This window comes from Condylura cristata, unplaced genomic scaffold (assembly GCF_000260355.1).
Source record: "Condylura cristata isolate star-nosed mole 26May11 unplaced genomic scaffold, ConCri1.0 scaffold00026, whole genome shotgun sequence".
Taxonomy (NCBI): Eukaryota; Metazoa; Chordata; class Mammalia; order Eulipotyphla; family Talpidae; genus Condylura; species Condylura cristata.
The window spans coordinates 14,138,410-14,159,656 of NW_004567127.1; the positions used below are offsets into that span (position 1 = coordinate 14,138,410).

Consider the following 21,247-nt stretch of genomic DNA (forward strand, 5'->3'; position numbering starts at 1 on the left):
AAAAATCATTTTTCCTTATATAAACTAATGGTGCAATGTAATTATTAATAAAGTTTTAATAAGAAGATAGATAGATATGGTAACTTCCCAAACTAAAATTTTGGTGACTCCTGATTAGAAGGCAAAGGTGAAAGGACAAAATCGACAACTATAGAAAACTCCAGAATGTTCTTATTTAGCAACTACTCATTTGCAATATCTGAATTTTGGGGTTGAAGGGATGAAAGAGACAGTTTAATGAACATGAAACTGTATCTTGCAAAAAAATAAAAGTACAAACCTCATAATGTTCATATTCATCCACATCAAATGTCTCAAAGTCAAAAAATCCATGTTGTAATCCCTAAAAGTAGAATTTGAATTAGTTTCTTCACACTAAATTGAGGCTCCTAACTATCCCCATACTCCTGCTCATAAACACTACTGGTGAGGAAATAGGCTGAAACCTCTGAATCTTAATGCACATTTAGAAATCATTTTCTAACATTAGTAAGTTTACTTTGAGACCATGTTACAAATAGGAATAAACACTTAGAAAAGCAGGAAAACATGTCCTGCAAAATAAACCACTTGAGTCCTAATTTACATTAGTTTGGTATATAAAATTAAGTATGTACATAAAATAGACCATATTAGCAAACATAGTTAAATTCTTTGGGGACTATGCAATTAAGGCATGCCTAATTATGCCAAAATATATCATAGCTGTTAACTTCTCAGGAGAATAAGTACCAAGTTTCTTAAGAGATTTTTTCACTTTATTATTAATGAGAGATTTAGTGAAAAATGCATTTTACTTAATGGGCCCATATTTGTTCCTACAACGCTTTGAAAAAAATTGTCTTATGGCAAGTTTCCAACAGCTAAAGCATACTAGACTTTCCTACAATTTAGAAGGAAAACTGACTTTCAACATCATGAAGAAAAACTAAGCTCCTTTTTCATGACTTGTGACTTAGAAATATTAAAAACTATCCGGTTTGCTTAGATGTAATATTTTGTTTTGTTTTGTTTTATTCCATAAAATCTTTAATAATTTACATATTCAATTAATAAAAACTTAAAAAAAATGTTGACTATCATATCAAGTCATATACCATACTATATTTGAAGAAGGATACAGCCTTTCCTTTCATTAAATAGATTGCAAAAGTATAGACATGATTAATTCCACTAAAATGCATTTGTAGTATATTTTGAAACAGAGAAGATCTTTTCCTTTGTAAACCGTGAAGTTATACAGATTATAATACAATACAAAACCTGTTACTTTGTAAAGTTACATGATCAATTCTTAAAAAAAACCAAGAAACTATAAACCCAAGCTCCAGTATATTCTCTTTGAAAATGTTTTAGAAGCCAATGTTTTTCAAAATGTGGATTTTTTTTAAAGATATCATTTATTCATTCACTCTTTCATTTATGCATACAAGAACTGGAGTCTTGGCCAGAGATACAGGGAGTGAGAGGATTCACCAGAGACAGAGTAGGGAGCAGAATAGGCAGGTTGACTAAGATATACTGCTGAGGGGCGCAGCAGGTGAGACAGAGGAGGTCTGCTGCACATTGTGGGTCACTCCCTGGTAGTCTATTGAACTCCTACTGCCGTGGCTGTTGACAGCTTCAGAGTTCTGAGACTCAATCCCTGCACTGCCAGGGAGACCTAAAACAGATATTTTAGGAGTATTAACAGTCTCCTTAGGTGATTCTTATAGATGCTAAATTCTAACAACACTGTTTTCAGATAACCGAGAAGGAATAAGCAGAACAAATTACTCAAATGATATCACCCTTAAACTGTAACTTAGTTCATGCATCTGCATCCTCCCAAAGAAAATATACTCTGGATTTCTCTTTCCTTTCTCCTTACTTAAAGAGTATGTATAGGGCCTCCCTGATGGCATAAGGGTTTAATTCTTAGTGCTATCAAGCTATTGCCGGCCACTGTATCACGAGTTCGATGCCAGTCAGAGATATGACCTACATGGCGCAGCAGACCTCTCCTGTTTCACCCACTGTTCCCCTCACAGTGTATTTCAGTAAACCCATCTGTTCTGCTCCCCACTCTGGTGAAAGCTCCCATTTCCTGCACCTCTGGCCTGTATCCCAGTTCTTCTATGCATAAATATATAACAATAACTCTTTTTTTAAAAAAAAACAAAGGTAGACTTCCTAAAAAAGGTAAACATTGGCTGCACTCTGCAGACATCCCAGAGATCTGGTCTCAACGCCACAAATCAGCCCAGAACACGGTGCTCACATGAGCATGTACTAACAGGTGATGTGTGTGAACTGCTTCAAGATATGTTAAACGATCTGTCCAAACCTTTAAAATTACATCCATGTTTGGGATAAAATAAACCAACCCAACATTTGACAAAACAAGTTTACAGAAGACCTTGTTCATGAATAAAGTCATTCTTTCCTTTACAACAGGAAGGATGTTGTAAATTTCTAAATCAAGTTACCAGTGACCATAATAGGCAAGGATATTCCATGTGAACTATAAAAGGAAGAGCCTGTACCAGACAGCAGGATAGGCAAAATAATAGCACTGACCATAAATTATGTTTTCCCTTAGGCATATTTTTGAATGCTATAATTATGAATAATAGCTTGAATAGTATCTGCATAAAAGTCCTCAACTGTTATTATTAGAAGAGTATGTTGGCAGGGAATGAGTTAGAGAATCCTGGTCATTTTTCAGTGAAAAGTAAAAATACCTGAAAACTATTTCAAAGTGTTACAGAGTTTAAGTTCATTTTATAATGAAATATCAAAGTCAAAAACAAACATACATAAAGCTATTAAGCATGCTCATCATGCCAATTCTCTCAACACATAATAAAACCTGATTCATAGCACATCAGAAATAACAAGCTAGAGTTGGAATTGATACTGATACTATCTTTATAATCCATGACAGTGGGTATGTAATATATTCACTCCTGCCTGGTAACTCATGGTTTTATGTTCAGACCTTCATTAGAATTCACAGGAGAAGGCATGGAGGCATAGAAGTTAAGTCTCAGTGCTATCACCTCTGCAGCAGGAATTCCAGCCAGGGAGCTGACCCACATGGCACAGCAGACCTCTCCTGTCCTGCCCATTGCCCCCCCTCAATGGTATATTTCAGTAGATCCAACTGTTCTGCTCCCTACTCTATCTTTGTGAATTCTCTCACCCTCCTGTACCTCGGACCTGCACCCCAGTTCTTCTACACATAAATAAATCTTTTTTCAGAAAGGAGAAAGAATGCATACAAGGGCTTGCATGTCCTCTCTCAGATTATGAATATTTCTAAAACACATTCCAAAAGTTCTGCAAAATCTCTGATTTCTCTACTATATGTATGTTTATATATGAATGGATAAAACTAAACTATAAACTTTAAAGTGCATCCAGTTACCTATAGGGATTGTTTAAACACAGAAAGACAGCTGGTCTGGAATAGGAACTGAGAATTTGCATCTCTGACAGACTGATTTCTGACAGACCTTGATAACAGTATTAGAAAGAACTCTGGTTGAATTACGACACAAAGTTAGAATTATTCCTAGTAATTAATTCTCTATGACCTTGAGAGTAACTTAACCTCTGTGGATTATTTCCTCTTCTGTAAAAAAAGAGATGATAATGTCTGGCCTACTTATTATTTTATGGGTGTGTAATAATATCTAAATAGAAAAAACATGTGGAAATGTTCTTGAAACTTACAGAGGAGGGTAGTGGCTTGATAACTTCCTATGTCTCCTATACCAAGATCTAGCTTAATAGTGAAGCTAAGGGCCTCCCTGGTGGCAAAGGGGTTAAAGTCTCAGCCCTATCAAGTGACGGCCAGCCACTGCAATATGAGTTCAGTCCTGGGCCACAGAGCTGACCCATATGGTGCAGTAGACCTCTCCTGTCTTTCAGCAGCTCCCCTCAATCATGTATTTCAGTAGATCCACCTGTTCTGCTCCCCACTCTGTCTCTGGTGAATTCTTTCACCGCCACCCCCATACCTCTGCCTACACCCCCACTCTAGTATGCGTAAGTAAATATAGTGAAGCTAAATAGTGAAAAATCAAAGTTACAGATACAGCAGCAGATAGAAGTGACAAAACTTCCTCAGAATACAAGTTCCCCAGGTAACTTGAATGAGATTATCTTCTCACTCATGCATTCTGCTTCCACATATCTTCTCACTCATGCATTCTGCTTCCACAAAGAGCTACTCCCCCACACCTACCTACTCCAGTCTGCCCTACAGTCTTTATTTTACAAATCAATAATTATTCAAGAAGTAGCACGCCCTCTGCTCAGGTTCTCTTCTCTTCTCTCCAGCAACAAACAATATTGACATTATTGCTTTCTCATATTTTTATTTTTTGTCAATGACAGTAAAGAGATTTGTTATTACCTTTCTGATTCCCTGCAAACAGTCAAGGATGGTGAGATTATAAGTGCAATTTCCAAAGGAAGCATCCCTGCAAACATACAAAAAATAATAATAAATTAGAAACTTGTATTTAAAATACTCAAATAATAAAATATCAAAGTCCATTTGGCTTCATGGCTGTAAATATAGTCAATTGATATATCAGATTTTGCTACTAAACTACTCCTGCATCTTGGTTGAAGTCCTTCTGAAATTGTTTCAATTCAATAGGCAGAATTAATCTGAAAAGACTTAAGAGCTCAAATTCTGGAGTCAAATTATCTTTGTTTAAACTCCAACTCTTCCACACACCGAGACCTTGAATAAATTATTTTACCTCTATAAGTTTTGGCTTCTTCATCTGTGAAATGACAGTAACTACCATTTGTACACTGCACTCAGATTACATTTTAGATAAAATGTAAAATTCTTCAGTGTCTCCCCCATAAGTCGTACTTAATAAGTATTATGGTTCATTATTATTAATAACAGTAAAAAGGATTGCTTCATTAAGCAAATTGTTCATCATAGTAAGTATTCCTAGATCAATCTGTCAGGAACATAAATAAAAGCATAAATAGTCAAGAGGAAAAAGTATAACAGGTCCATGGAACTAGCAGCCACATTCATGGATTAAATGCCACCCCACTCACCCTCTCCACCCCCCCCAAAAAAAAAAAAAACTAAGGAAAATGAAATCCCATGTCAATCTCTTAGCAAGACCCATGAAAACTTCTCAAACAGCATGAAGTGTTCTAGTAAAAGGAGTTGCCCTGCAATACACCATAGAGAATTGAGTGCTTCATACTTTATTTAAGTTTTTAGAGCAACTTAGCAGACCTACTTGAGGCAACTTAAAACTGAAGTATCAAGTTCAGGTCAGTTAAGCAAGAACTGGCACTGGAGCTTTAACGCTAGCAATGTTCCAAGGTGTTCAAGGCAAGAAACTTGACCTCAAGGCTCTCAGTCTCTTCTGCCCAGCCTCCACCCCCTGCTGACCCAAAGTTGCAAGGCAACTGCCAAAGACAAAGTCAAGGGCACCAGGAGTCAGCACAAGGGCAGCAGAGGAGGATACCTGAGGATTTCCATCAGAAGAAAAGGAACATTAAGTGTTTTAACACATAATTAACATAAAATCAGCTTTGTACAGTACAATCATCCAATGGAACTTAAACCGCTGGTTTCTGAATCAGGAATTCAAATGCAGTTTCAACAGCACTGCCTTTCGGCATCCTGATACCCGAAAATAAAAGTACACAAAAACAGCAAGTCGTAAAGCAGCTTGCCAGAAATTTCTTCAGTGCTGAAGATTCAAACGTTAACCTAGGCTAATAGGAAGTGCTATTCTGGATCTTTAATTGCGATTTCAAGAGTTCTTTTTTAATGTCATCTGAACTCACAGGTCAGTGAAAAATGAAACAGCCCACTTTGCATCTGAGAAAGATACATAATGCACACATTAAGAAGCGAATTCTGTAAGACAACGTAAGGGTCAGGCACCAGCCAAACTTGGGCACACGGAAGGAGCAGTTGCCTCAAGCAAAAGCAGATATTTGGGAGCAACAACCTCCTGACTAATTTGTCACCACCAGTTAACCGAGGCCTGGGCAGAAAAGTAAGTTCCAGTTCCTTGTCAAAACTTTCCACCTAGGCGCTCTCCCTGGTGGCACAATGGGTTAAAGCACCACTTTATGAGGCTCTCCGAAGCCACTGCTGCACAAGTTCGATCCCCGGCCAGGGAGGTGACCCACATGGCTGGCAGACCTCTCCTGACCCGCCCACTGCTCCCTTCCGCAGTGTACTTCAGTACACCTGCCTGTTCTGCTCCCACTGTTTCTCTGGTGAAGCCTCTTACTCCTCCAACCCCCATACCTCTGGCCTGTACCCCACTTCTGTAAGCATAAATAAATCTTTAAGAAAATTTTTTTCCACCTGGCCATTTCTCCTCCCTACCTAGGTCTATAAAACCCCATCTTACCCTTCCCTCAGTGTAACTTCTCTGACCTTAACTCTCTCTGGGATCAGTGAACCTGGCCCAGGGGCTCAGAAATAAACCGACTCTTGGTTTTATTGGCCTCGCTATCTCTTTGTGTCCTCCCTATTGAGCTGAACCTTTCAGACGAAACAGTTTTTAAAAGAATATTTCAGCGAGCTACACTAGAGAAGGGTGTAGCTGGGGATTTAAGACAAAATATTAATTTTTATAAATAACCACACATGCTTTTGGAGATGCTTGGCTCTTTGAAACAAGGGTTCATGTGCCATGTAAACCCTCTACCACCGCCACCTTTCAGGGAAATGATAAAGCTTGTGAACTCTTTTTAAAGAATAGTATTTTTAAACACCTAACAAGGGCTCTAGCAAGACCACTCGTCATTCTGTTCCTGACCTTCTACCTCTCTGAACACTACTCCTTCCCAACCTCCATTACATAGCCATCCTTCACCTTCCAACCTTTAAAAGTCAAGCTACTCAATGTTCAGTTCCAGACTCACATTCTTTCCCTCCCGCTCCACATTCTCTCCTAGACCAGTGACTCCCAAACTTTGCAGGCATCGCCATCCCCTGCATGGTTCCTTCAAACACTGAGTGATTCTGCGAGCCTGGGGATATGCATTCCTAACAGGTTCCCAGATGTGCTGTTGCTGCTGGTAGGAGAGAGCAGCTATTGAGCCCACAAAATTAGCATCTATCTGCAAGGACCCTATAATATCTTTTTTTTTAATTTATTTACTTATGCATTCAAGAACTGGGGTACAGGCCAGAGGTATGGGGTAAGGGACTGAGAGGATTCACCAGAGACAGAGTGGGGACCAGAACAGGCAAATCAACAAAGTACACTGCTGAGGGGAGCAGCAGGTGGGTCAGGGGAGGTCTGCTGCACCATGTGGGTCAGCTCCCTGGCCGGGGATCGAACTCGTGCTGCAGTGGCTGCAGATCACTTCACAGTGCTGTGCCTTAACCGGTTGAGCCACCAGGGAGGGCCCCCTCATATTTATTTCTTTAGCACAAACTCCTTAAAATGCCAAAACAGTATAGACATCTATGTGCATGATATTTCCATGAAGGTGTCTTAAAGCTATCTCCAACTATAATAGTTGTGTAAAAATTCTCCTGAGTCTGCCTCCATGCCAGAAGGACAATTATCTCAGATGCCGGCACACCCTCTCATAAAAGACAGTTTCCACAACAGCCCCAATAGAAACAGAAGTCCCTCCAGCTCTCTCATTCTTGTATCAATATGCCCTGTTGTTCTTCCCTCATAAATGTCTCTCGAATGCATTTCCTTCCCCCAAGTTCCCTGACACCTTTCAGACTCCCGCAATCTTCCTTCAGCCACTCAGGCTTTCTTGCCAGTTTTCTTCACTGCTTACATAGTGTCTGGTACAGAAAAAATATTCAATACATATTGTAAATAAATATTAAAATTAAGTAAAAAGCTTAGGCGCTTATCCCAAGAAAAACAACTGTAGTATTCTATGGTCGCTGTTAACTCAATAACCTAATACCTAAAACCACATTAATAAGAAAAACTTTCTTTCTTGCATAAACCCAAAACCCTTTCTATTTAAGATCATTCCTTCTGTTGTCTTCTTTTTTTTTCTCCTTCTGTTGTCTTTATCAAAGATTATTAGTCGAGTAGATCTAAAGGTAGTGATACTCCAAGGAGTTTTCTCTTCCTTTGTCAAGTGGTATTAAACAGTTTTACTTTAACCCAACACTTGAGAAAAACTACAAAGAGCTTTCAGGCTTTAAATCACTACACCAATATGCTCAAAACTTTTATTAAACTCCTACAGATTTTATTGCTATCATTCATTCAAACATACTGAACATAATTCCCAATGTTTACTTAACTCCTGGGTTGTTTATTTACTCATGTATCTACATTCATCCACTCATATTTATCAAACAAACTATTTACTGAGTAGAAGAACGTGTATTTTTTCACCTCTCTCATAAAGAACCACTGAAATCCCACAGACTTCAACTGAAAGGAAAGGTTGTATACCCCTTGCTGCCTAAAAAAACTACAGATCATACCCTTATCTGTCATGATCATTTTACCATGGATTGCTTTACTCTCTTAAACAAGTAAACACAGAATGTTCTTCATTCAGGAGTTACAGTAATACCCCATACATCCAGGGTTCCTAATCATTCATCTCTGCTAAAGAATAAATCACGTCTCTAATACCCATTACAGAAGACTAACAGGACAATCAGCAGTTGTCTCGAGCTGTCTAGACACAACCGAATGCAAGTTCAGCTCAGTATCTTGCTTGACATCGACACTCCCTCCATCCTATCTTTCTAACCCAGTTCTGTCATATGAATTCTAGCATAACAGTTAAATGAACCATAAGGATATTATGAAGTAATTATAAAACTCCACATGACTATAACCTGGGAGAGTTTTGCAATCAAAATACTTGTTGAATAAAAAACTAAATGAATGTTAATTTGAATAGGTGGTGCAATTGGGGTTTTGTACTATTTTTATGTGTAAACATTTGTTTGCAGTGAAATGGTAGAAGAAAAAACTAAATGCAAGAGAAAAAAATCACCATCCATCATTAATTGCAAAGAAAAGAGGTTTGACACTCTATTACCTTAGAGCTGTTCATACAGGATTTTAAGAGTCAACTGATAAATAGTCAGGAATTTTGAGAGCCCAAGTCAGCACTGGTAGAAACATTTACACCAAGGAAATCAGCAAATACTTTTTTACATTCATAGGTACTTCACCAACACACCACTGCTTATAACCTAAAAATCTAAGCAATCATTCAATGTGAAGCAACCTTATATTTGTAAATTAAAGGGAAGTGGAACCAGAGATAAAATAACATATTTACATGGCACAAGAGAGTATTTCTGGCAATGATGTTTTATGAACTGAAAAACAGAGGCTTACTGTTCACAATGCAGAGATTGCAGTAAAGAATGAAAACAATTGACAAATAAGTGGACTAAGTAATACTGGGAATGACAATAACTTTACTTACCTAAGTTTTGATTCTATGATTCCTATTAAATTCTCTGGATAGCAAGCAGTTAAGAGGTGTGTAAATATCTGAAGAGCAATGAGTTGGAAAGAATCGCAAAGGTCACAAGCACCCTTCCAATGGCTGGACTGAATCCCAGCTACACAACACCACAAATTCAAGAGCTTCTTAAGGATCAGAAGGTTCTTCAGGACCCTCACATCTGTATGTCTGTACGACGTGGGTTAAAAGGGCACTATTACTGCTCTGTATATGTTGAATGAATGAATAAATGAGCATTACCAGAAGATCATTCAACTTACACCTTAACAGCTGTACTGGCTAGAAGCTATTGACCTTTTAAAGCAAAAATTTACATAAACAATCTTTAATCTCAAATCATGTAAAATAACCAAAATAATCTAGATCATTGCTACCCAATAAAAATATAAAGCTGGGGGCTCTCCCTGGTGGCGCAACAGATTAAAGCCTCATTATGAAGCTCTCCAAAGCCACTGCAGCATGAGTTCAATCCCCCAACAGGGAGCTGACCCACATGGCGTGGCAGACCTCTCTTGACCTGCCCGCTGCTCCCCTCAGCAGTGTACTTCGTCGATCTGCCTGTTCTGCTCCCCACTCTGTCTCTGGTGAATCTTCTCACGGCCCCTACACCTCTGGCCTGTGCCCCTACTCCTCTGGCCTGTACCCCAGCTCTGTATGCATAAATAAATAAATAAATCTTTTAAAAATATATATATATGGCTGGATTGGACACAAAAAAGCTAAATATGGTATTTTAATATTTGTAGCTATATTAAGACATGGTAAAAATAAATATTAAATTATTAATATAAATTGCTTAATTCAATATATGTGAAATAATATTTCAGCATGTAATCAACATGAGTGTAATATATTTTATTTTTATACTATGTCCTTAAAATCCAATGTGTATTTTAAATTTAGTCTGGGTCAGTTTAAACAAATTTACAGTGCTCAATCGCACATGTAGCTGCATAACAAACATATTAGACAATTTAGTCCTAGATACTATTATATGAATATTTGGGAACTAAATGCCTCCAAAATAATTAATACACAATCATACAACATACACCTGGCTTCCAGTGTCTGTACCATGACATACATGTACCAGCTTGAAAAAGAGAAAGCTGCTGCTTATATCATCTAATTCTACAAGGTAAAAATATATTTAATGACAATCAGGGAGGAGAACTGAGCTATTTCCTACTCATGAAAGAGCAAAATCAAATGGCTTGATGGCCAGACCCCAAAGCTGAACAGTCCTTCAACATAAAACAGAACACAGAATATCTTGTTTTTCACATTAACATAGGCTACCCACTAATCACTCTGCTCAGCTGAAGATCAGATATGTGAAAATTCACTTCTAAGTCACAGCTTCAAAGGTAATGACGTCAACAGAATAGGATCTCTGTAGAGCTAGAAAAGACAGGCGCCAGAAAAACAGACCAACAATTGTATCATCAGTCTTTTCTCAACCTAATGCTACCACGGAACCATACAAATTTGTGTTGAAGATAAAAATAACAGTAGTTGTCTTTAACTTAGATGTTGAAAATGAGAGTTTCCTACAACAAGCATTAAACAAAATAACTATTATTCCATCAACCTCAATGATTATAATCTTACTCCAAACAATATTAACTAAGGTTAGCTATTGGACATATACTAAAAATAGTATAAATGTTAGGCAATGATCCTTCCAGAGAAAATGTGAGAACTGGGGCCCTCCCTGGTGGCACAACAGGTTAGAGCACTGCATTATGAAGCTACCTGCAGCCACTGTAGCTCGTTTGAACCCTGCTCAGGGAAGTGACCCACAAGGCACGGCAGACCTCTCCTGACCTGCCCACTGCTCCCCTCAGCAGCGTATTTCAGTACGTCTGTCTGTTCTGCTCCTCACTCTGTCTCTAGTGAATCCTCTTACTTCCTGCACCTCTAACCTGTACCCAGGTTCTTATATGCATAAGCAAAAATAAGTATTAGAAAAAGAAAGTGTGAGAATAGTGATTAAGCCATAAAAATAGAAATCACAAAAAAGTAGTCCGAATGCATTTTTACAAGGTAAAGTATCGAAGCACTGCTGTGTTCCAGTAAATAAGAGTAGACGTAACTCATCTCCGGGTTATGTATTGAACGGTCACAGAGACTCTGATGGTTGTTTCTGCCCTCAGATTTTGTCTCCAGAAAGTGGTGCTTATTTAGCACTTCAACAAGGAAAATCTAACAGAGAGGTTGCTTTTCACAGTGGTCCAAGTTACTCAATATGCCCTGGTTTGGCCAGGATGAGCCATCTGTTTTCAACACTCAAGAAACTGGCAACATCCTCACTATTCAAAATGAATGCAGATTCTTGTCTATCAGACGAAGCATCAAAAGCAAGTATATTAAAGATCCACAGGGGCTGATTCCAGACATCAACAATGGGAAGCAGTGAGACAGCCATCGTAAAAGCTGAGCAACATCGAAAAGGAAAGAGAACATAAAAAAATCACTTTTCTCATTTTTGATATCTAAGAGAAAAACAGGAGAACTTTCCCTCTCAAGTACAAAAGTTAACTGCTATATAAACTGATGAAAATCATCATATATTTAGGCTAATGAATATCTTTTTAAACATTTTATGTAAAGAGGTATATTTTATAATGACACTCAACCCCTACCAACACATGTTTACTTTGCTTTAGAAGAATGGAGGCAGCTGAATGCCAACTTCTGAGCAGTTGACCCCTTTGAGCTTTTGTTGAGAGACAGACGGGTTCTGGCATGCCCAGATGATCTGGAGTAATTGCTTCAGAAGTTTCTCATTAAGCCTCAGTCACATTAGGATAGAGCTCAACAACAGGGATATCACTAGGGGTCATCCCCCAACACAACAAACCGCTCCCTTTACACAAACAGGAGGGATTCATTGAAATGTCAAATGTCATTAAAGGATCGCCAGTGGGAGGTCCGTGGGTCCCCTGTGAAGGAAGGTTTCCTTCTGTCTCACCTCTGTCAGAGACAACTTGCACATTCCTGTTCATATTAGATAAAGTACCACTATTTGATAAGCCATCTATTTCCAAGATTCTCAGGAAACCATGCAAAAACAATTCCACAAGTGTCGGCAAAATATTCTGGTCCCAAAAGATCTATTTTGTTCCACGCAGGTGTGGATCAGGAAATGTGTCCAGAAATATTTCAGGACACTGGTTCTGCCAAATGTTAACAGAAGTTGGGAGGAGTGGGAAGAGAGGGTGCAACACTGGAAAATTCTGAGTTAAACAAATTAAACAGGCTATTTCTTGTCTCAAAACCACTGAGAACCTTTAAAAATAGAAATGTGCTATGTAAATCACCAAGATAGAGAGCGCTAAACTTGATTTCTTTAAAAACTTATTATTATTACTTCTGCCAAATCTCTTTAAAGCAGTAGTTTTCATACCTGGTAGCCTATTGGAATCATACAGGTCATTTTTTTTTTAATACAATAGTTTATTTTTACCTCGTTTATGCCTTTTTCCATCTCAGTTTTAATCCCCATGGGCTTCCCATCACCAAATCACCCATCACACAGGTCATTTTTAAATGCCAGTATCCAGACTTTATCTCAGACCAATGATGTCAAAATTTCTGGGAGTGGACTCCAAGTATCAAATGTTATAAAGTGTCAAGTTTGAACTCCAATCTAACTTTGGGAAAATCTGATACTCTTTTGTAAATTATAATATAAGAGCAGCAAAAAAAAAAATGCATTCACTAGCTTTTACCTCCAGCACTAGTTATAATAGCCAAGCTATGAAAACAAGCAAAGTCCCCAGGAGTGATGAGTGGACCAAGAAGATGTGGCCAATGGACACAAGGAAATACTACTCAGCAATCAAAAAGAGATAAACTCATGCCATTTGCAGCAACACAGAAAAAGCTATGAGGGATGATGCTAGGCAAAATAAGGCAGAAAGAGAAAAACAATAAGTGTCAGTGGTCTGGGGGTTCGTAGACAAAGTGCAATTAACGTGACTTTGTAAAATGACTGACCTATTGTGGAGAAGGTAACTTTCTCTGAATGTCTGTGGGAACATCACAGTGACTGGCCTAGAAAAGGCTGTAAATTAATGGGCATTTTCCTTGGCATACAAATAAGAAGAGAACTCCACCCCAGCCATTAATGAGAGAGCCTGCCATGTCTGGTGGAGAGTGAGACTTGCAAACAACTCCTTACAATACAGCATTGTTTTATGAGTGTGTGTAACAGGCACAGTGGCACAGGAACAGAATGTAAGAGGGATTTACAGGCAAGGGACATGCCAAGTCTTTCTAGAAAGATACAGAAAAGACTACTCCGATGAATGTTTGTTGAGTATGTAAAACATGAAAAATAGCATTATTTAAGTTATTAAAAATGCTTCTATTAAGAAAGACACTAAAAAAACTGTATAAAAGATGGGAACAGAAGCAATTCAATGCAATATGAAGACACCAACCACACTAAGAAATTTCAAAATAGTCTTCATTTTTTTTTTACAAAGGATAAAAAATAAAACAATTTTTACTATCTTTACAGTAAGGTTCCTTTTCATCTTCTGAGCTTTGAAATTAAAGAGTTAATGTAGCAGTAATGTAAATGAAAATAAAATCTAGACAATAAACATAAAATAGTCACTTAACAACAAATGGGTGAAAAGCCCACTGGACAGTAGAATTCAGACTATAAATAAAGGCCAAGCTAATGACTTTGACCAGAACTAGTCTGAACAGGAGTCGTGATAATGTTGATAACCTTACTCAGTCTGAGCTATAAACTAATCAACTCACATCTTACTTTAGAAAAAATTAAATTTCCTTAGTCAAATTCTAGAAAAACAGTAACCTTCATTCTACTAAGTTCCTCAATAAATTAAAAATGCAGTATTTTTTGTTTCAGATGATTTATGAAAAATGTTTTTAGACATAGAGTTTAATGTAAACACCACTTTTTCTTTGGTTAAAAAAAGATTACTTATGCATACAGAACTGGGGTACAGGCCAGAGTTGCAGGGGTGGTGAGCACATTCATCAGAGACAGAGTGGGGAGCAGAACAAGGCAGACTGACAAAGTACCCTGCTGAGGGGAGCAGCAGATGGGCCAGGAGAGGTCTGCCACGACATGTGGGTCAGCTCCCTGGCTGGGGATCGAAGTCACACTGAAGCGGCTGCCATAGCTTCCTAGTTCTGCGCTTAAACCGTTTGCACCACCAAGGAGGGCCCTGAAAACCACTCTTGACACCTCCAGTTAATTTTAGTTATATCTAAGTTATAAAACTCAGTCACATTCAATATCAACTTTTAGTGAGTATTAGGTGCCTAAATAAAGGAAAATACCTCACATCTGCATCAAGCACCCTTTTATATAAATACGTTCATGTAAACAGATGACTAAAATCTATAACCACAAAATTATACAACAGTATAATTTCCCTTGCAGTACTGTCTCAGTTTCTTCTAAAATATATTTGAGGCCGTATAAATTAAAAAGCTGCAATTAAAATAACAGAAAATGACTTACATTTCTACCTGTCAGACTGATTAAATAAATTCTTATAAGTTATAATAAGCTCAGTAAAAATGAAGGATACTATGTAGATGGAAATGAATACAAGGTAAATTAAGTGGAAAAAAATCAAGGTACCCAATACTTCATGTGATATGCTACATTTTGTGATAAAATTTGAAAAGCAAGAACTGTCAATACTTGCTTATATATGCATCAATAAACTCACAAAAGGACATGGAATAAACCAAAACCAGAAGTCACTGATACAGGATTAACCAGAAGAGACTAAAGAGTGAAAGAAAACACTTCTACTGTAAACTTTATTTATTTTTTAAGCTTTGGACCATTTTAATGTATTTATATTTTCAAATATTTAAATAAAAACAATTTGGTAAAAGCAGATACCATTGTGATAATTATGATTTAATTCCATATTAAGAAGTAATGAATTTCTAACTATCTTTCCCACTCTAATCTTATTAGTTATTAGAAAGATCTTGTTCTCAGAGAACAATTAATTAGCTGGTACATATAAGCTTAAGAGAATGACGTTTAAAGGAAGAATTTCTTTCTCCCTCCATCTTCCTCATCTAAATTGGCAATTAAAGAAAGCAACGCTCATCTGGCTAGGGAAACAGAAATCCATCTCCCTTGACTTCTGAGTGAATAATATGATAAGCATGAAAATTAATGTTTTCCACTTCAAATTTTTAAACAGCTACAGTGTCCATGGGCCCATTAACTAGAGCTGCAACTCTACAAATGTTACCAAGCATTACAATTCCCAGGATCAGGTGTTATTTTCAAAATAACAGCAGAAAGATGACAAACACTTTTCTAATTAAAAAAAAAAAAAATTTAGTGAACCTTCACTGACTCCAAGAAAAGCGTATCAATAATCCCTTTACAGTAGTTCCCCCTCTCACCAGGGCCATTGTTCCCACCCCAGAGGCTTTCTGAAGCCCTCTCAGACACATCATTACTGGGGCTTTCCGTGGGGTCCTGAACCTACCTACCTTCCCTTCCTCTGTCCTCTACTGTCTCTTCCTTCATCTCCAAATGCTTCGCTATCTTTAAAAGTTCAGTGTAGGGCCTCCCTGGGACCTAGGGTTGAGTCTCAAGGCAATCACCACCATGGCCTGAGATCTATCCTCTCACCACCAGGCCTGAGATTATCCTCAGCCAGGCAGCTAACCCACATGTGGTGCAGCAGACCTCTGTCTCACTCGCTGCTCTCCCTTGGTGAACTACACTGGTAGATTTCAGTCAATCTGCCTGTTCTGCTCTCTATTCTGTTTCTGGTGAATCCTCTCACGTTCCATGCCTCTGGCCTGCACCTCAGTTCTTCTACATATAAATAAATCTTTAAAAAAAATAAATGTTCAACTTAAATAAATCTGATATTTTCCCAAATCTCTGTCAGAATTATTTTTTTTCTATTTTATACACCCTTTTCTTTTTTAAAAAATAATTTGTATTAAAACAACACTGCTCTATGACATTACAGGTTTCAGGTTCATTATAAATCAACAACTGTATATACTTAGTCATGCCATGTTAAAAAAATTACATTAAAATGATGTAAAAATAAATATATTATTTGAAAAAAAATTACATTAAATTCAGCACTAAAAGTCCAATTCTGTCCTTCAGACAATTGGCGGCTTTGGGCCTACAGCTCTGCCTGCCCTTACTAGAATGAGTAATCATTAGAAATAATACATATTTGTATGTATTATTTGTAGATAAACCTTATTACTTATCAATGTGACTAACAGTACTAACAACAAGGAAAACAAAACCAGGTACTGTGCCACAACAGTGACAAAGGCATTACCTCATCTAATCCTTGAGATAGCTCTGAAATCATTTTACGAAAGAGGAAACTGAGACCCAGAAAGGGTCAGTAACTTGCCCTGGTTATGTAACCGTCCTACACAGAGGAAGAAGAACAAGCCCTAAAGTCCAGTGTCTCTGCTGCCAAAACATATGCATAATAACCGCCTTGCTTAGACATTCAGTACTATGAAGAATATCACCATTATTACTTGAAGTGAATGTCGGTGTCCACCAGCCCAATTCAAATAAATTGAAACCTTAATGCCCAACATAATTGTATTAGGAGGTGAGCCTTCAAGAGGTGATTCTATCATGAAAGTTAAACCCTTAGAACTGACATGAGTGCCTTTCTAAAAGGGACCCCAGAGAACTCTCTCACCCTCCTTCCACCATGCCATAGTGTAGGGTTAAGTCAGCAGTCTGAAACCCTAAGGAGGCCTCACCAGATCTGTCCAATGCTAACCTAGCCCCCCAACCCAGCCTCCACAACTGTGAGAATTACACCTCTGTTGTTTAGAAGCCACCTATTCTCAAGTACTTTACAACTGCCCAGACTGAACAAAACAATGACCCCTTCTAAAACACCAAATTGTATTTTACAAAGCACTTTCAAATTATAGAAGGGATTTGAAGTGGAACAAGAAGAAAAAAATAATAATTGGTTTACCCATTAAAACTCTCCTATGATATAGTCTCTAACTTTTTACCTGCCCTTCACTGGCTAATTTCCAGACAGAGGACAATTTTCTCTCACAGTCCCAATCCCAGTACTTCATTAATGGCATTGTACTTCACGAGGTGTGATCTCTCCCCTTCCTCCTCCTCACCTTGACATCCACCTCTGCCTAGTAATACTCCCTCCAATGATTGGGGAAACAGTAGTGAAAATCACCTTTTTAGCCTCATCCCCAATTCTATCAGAGATACCATTAAGGGAGATTTGATGTCTATTACCTTCAACTTTTTAATCAAATTCCTGTTCACCTGAAATTATTTAAACAAACTTCTTCAGCTGAAGCTTAAATAATATGCTTTTCCAACACTGCCATGAGAGACAGACTTCCCCAGGACATAAGTTAGATTTGGGTGCTGCACTGGTAATATAGGGTGTCCCCATGAAAAATGTGCTCTTGGGAAGGTACCTAAAAGTTCCTGTTCTATAATCCCAGCCCCTGACGTCGGTCAGAGCTCAATGTTCACAAAATGAAAGAATGAATGGAAGCATCAGTGATTACTGAAATTACTGAAATCTACCAAACCTTGACAGGGTTAATAGCCACTTGGCACTCTTAAACTGTCAAGGCAAAGAGCTTTGCATTTCAAGAGAAAAAGCAGTTAATAATATCAATAATTCTTAAAAGGATAAAGATACTTTATTCTTACTAGATATGGGAAATGTGTAATTCTGCAAAAGTGAAAGAAAAAGCTACCATTTTATTTCACTCTATTGACTATCATGGTCCTAAGACAGTTAAAAATCACAGCAATCCAACTTTAAAGCAGCAAGCTGTGCAGCAAAGTGCCACAGCCCAAGTCTCACAAGCAGTTATACCTGAATGGAAGATAGGGGGGGTTTGAGCCAGATAGGAGTGCTCTGTAGGCTTCTTCTGGTGTCTTCTTTAAATAGATTACCTAAGACAGATAAATAGGGACATTTAGAACACCACCAAAGAATGACATGAAGCTAATTTAATTACTCACCAAATTTGCATTTCATATCTACTTTGAGTGACAATGTCATGCAATCACGCTAATCTTTGGACAGCAACCGAGCTGCCAAAATGTCCTTTTCAGCTTGAAGCTGAAGCTCAGGCAAGAGCTTAGAGAAAGAGGGCAGCTCCACAGAGAAGCTACCATCCAGAGCTGTTTACAAGGCACACTGAGCAGACACAATGGCAGGGTTTTCCCCTTGGGGCACAGAACAACTCCATTATGGTACTGTATGCTCACCAAAGATAAATACAGAGCTCCCTGTCCTTCACAGATTGCTGGGAGGTAATTTAGTGCCTGGTGTTCTCAGCATGAGCACAAATTACCTGGGAGGTCTACAGAATCCTCTCCCTGCTCTAATGAAAACCTGTGCTACTCTCTAAACATTCAATAAAATCACAAGTAAACAGGGAGAAATAAATGCAGGGAAGAGCACTGGAGAACATACTGGTTTGGTTTTATTATCAGGATACTTAATCCCTGTGGTCCAGCATGACAAATACATCTTAAAGAAATGAGCAAAAAGTGCTTTTAAAAACCAGTGAACATGGAGCTGGAAAAGATCATGCTTAGTGAAATAAGCCAGAAAGAAAAGGAAAAATACTGGATGGTTTCTCTCATAGCAGGAATATAACGGAACAGGCGAGAAAATAATGATAATGATGAACAGCTATCTACAAGAGACATTTTGTGGGCGTGGAGTGGGGAATGGGATCAAAAACAATGGGGGGAGGGAAATGCACTGGACTATGGTGAGGGCACATGGGTGATTTGGTGATGGGAAACCCAAGGGGATTGCAACTGAGATGGAAAAATGCACAAAAATATGTAAAAATAAATTATGATAAAATTAAAAAAAAAAGTGAACAACTTCCATGTATTCAACTTATTGACTATAAAATATGCGCCAGGTATATATCAGGTGCTGGTTCCTCTCTTAATAGAATTTACATTCTTTTGGCGATAAGATGATAATTAACAAAGAAGTGCTGGAATGGAAATAAGCAGGGTCCTGGAAAGAGACTAGAGAAGTGGCTTGTGGTAATTTCGCCAGGGCCCTCGGAGCAAGTTGTGTTGGGAGACTGGGAGAGCCAGGGGACGAAGCAGGGGAGAGAAGGAACAGCTTTCCAGAGTGTGGGGGTAATATAATTCAGGCAAGGATCTTGTAGGGAAGAGCTCGGTGGGAAACAAGTGTGCTTAGGGGAGGTGGAGAGAAGGCGGGAAGAAGCAGTCAGCTTGTAAAGAAAATCCAAACTATGAGGAAAGATTGGTTTTATTCTAAATGCAATTTAATCATTTAATTCTGAGTCAAGGGCACTCACTGGTCCTTCTTTGCTATAGTTTGAATCAAACTGACTCATAAATTCCTCCCTAGCATTATTTCCCTAATATGTTCGTTAGTAATCAAAATCTAAACATTTCAACAACAAAAATGTTAGCATGCCAGGTGTCTAAAAGTAGGATTTTAGGCCCTCCATGGTAAGCACAGCATTAAGAAGCTAAAGCCACTTCAGTCGACGAGTTCGATCCCTGCCCACTCCGGAGCTGACCCACATGGCACAGCAGACCTCTCCTGACCTATCTGCTGCTCCCCTCAGCAGTATACTTCCTCAGTCGTCCTGTTCAGCTCCCCACTCTGTCTCTGGTGAATCCTCTCACCACCCCTGCACCTCTGGCCTGTACCCCAGTTCTATATACATAAGTAAATAAATCCTTAATAAAGAAAAAAAAGTAGGGATTTAAAGAAACTTTTTTTAAAGTTTCTTTACACTTGAAACTATTCGCTAGCAATATCTTATGTATATGTTATCTTTTACATAATTTTAAAAATTCAGGTCTAGAAATCACCTCAGATCTGAATTCTCAAAAAGCAAAACTAAAATAAAGACAAGAGATACTTCTCACAGCAGTCAGAAAGCCCCATATTCATTTGACATGTAAACAAGGTATGACAAAGCACACACCCACCAAGTAAATTGAATGCGAAACAAAACAGGCAGAAAATGAAACCATAAAAACATGTCGCAGAGGTTCTACCAATGAAGAATCATGACTGTAGCTGCCACTCAATTAATTACAAAAGTCCACTGAAACCCTAGCTTTGAAGGCCATTTGCAGTGACCAACATTAAAATGGTATTTTGTTGCATCCCAGTAGACGTATAATATAGAACTGGTTATAATGCAGGACTTATTTTCAAGTCTAATGCAGGCGTGTTTGAAAGTTGACTGTGACTGCTGAAAGGGAAAGCCGCTTACAGAAAGCTGTTGTGTTTGGATTAGATAATTAAAGCTTATACAACAAACCTTTGAAAAGCAAAAATACATTTTCCTCCTAGGGAGCAATTACATTAATTCCCTTTCATTTGGAGGCAGTCATTCTGCAGGAGAGTCAGCAACCCACAGGAAGTACTTCTTCAGACTTGCCACCCCCCAGGGTTCCACTGCTCTTCTTACCAGCTTGACTTAGCACACATGGACCCATGTCCTCACACTGTAAGATGAGAGTCTTTGTTTTTATTTTTATCCCACTGCTACATTATTAATAAGTGCAAAATGAAACCCAGCAGAGGCCATCTAAATTCTAGGACGATTCCAGGGACAGGTAAATGCAATGACCTTTTACAATCTGATGACAGTTACTTGGGAGAGTGGGGGAGATGTTCTCCTAATCAACAGGTACTTTACGGAAAGCATACTGGAGTCACTAAAAACTAAGCCCCATTTTTCC

General features: G+C 38.3%; 1 protein-coding gene across 1 annotated transcript in view; it reads right to left on the minus strand.

The window, feature by feature from the left end:
• Positions 1-21,247, minus strand: part of CDC14A (cell division cycle 14A) — a 159,361-nt gene that overhangs the window by 76,620 nt on the left and 61,494 nt on the right. Inside the window, exons 5-7 of the mRNA XM_004689736.2 lie at positions 18,360-18,439; positions 4,403-4,469; positions 281-343 (exon numbers count right to left, since the gene is read on the minus strand). Of these exons, the coding sequence (XP_004689793.1) occupies positions 281-343; positions 4,403-4,469; positions 18,360-18,439 (210 nt within the window). The remainder of the gene's footprint in view (positions 1-280; positions 344-4,402; positions 4,470-18,359; positions 18,440-21,247) is intronic.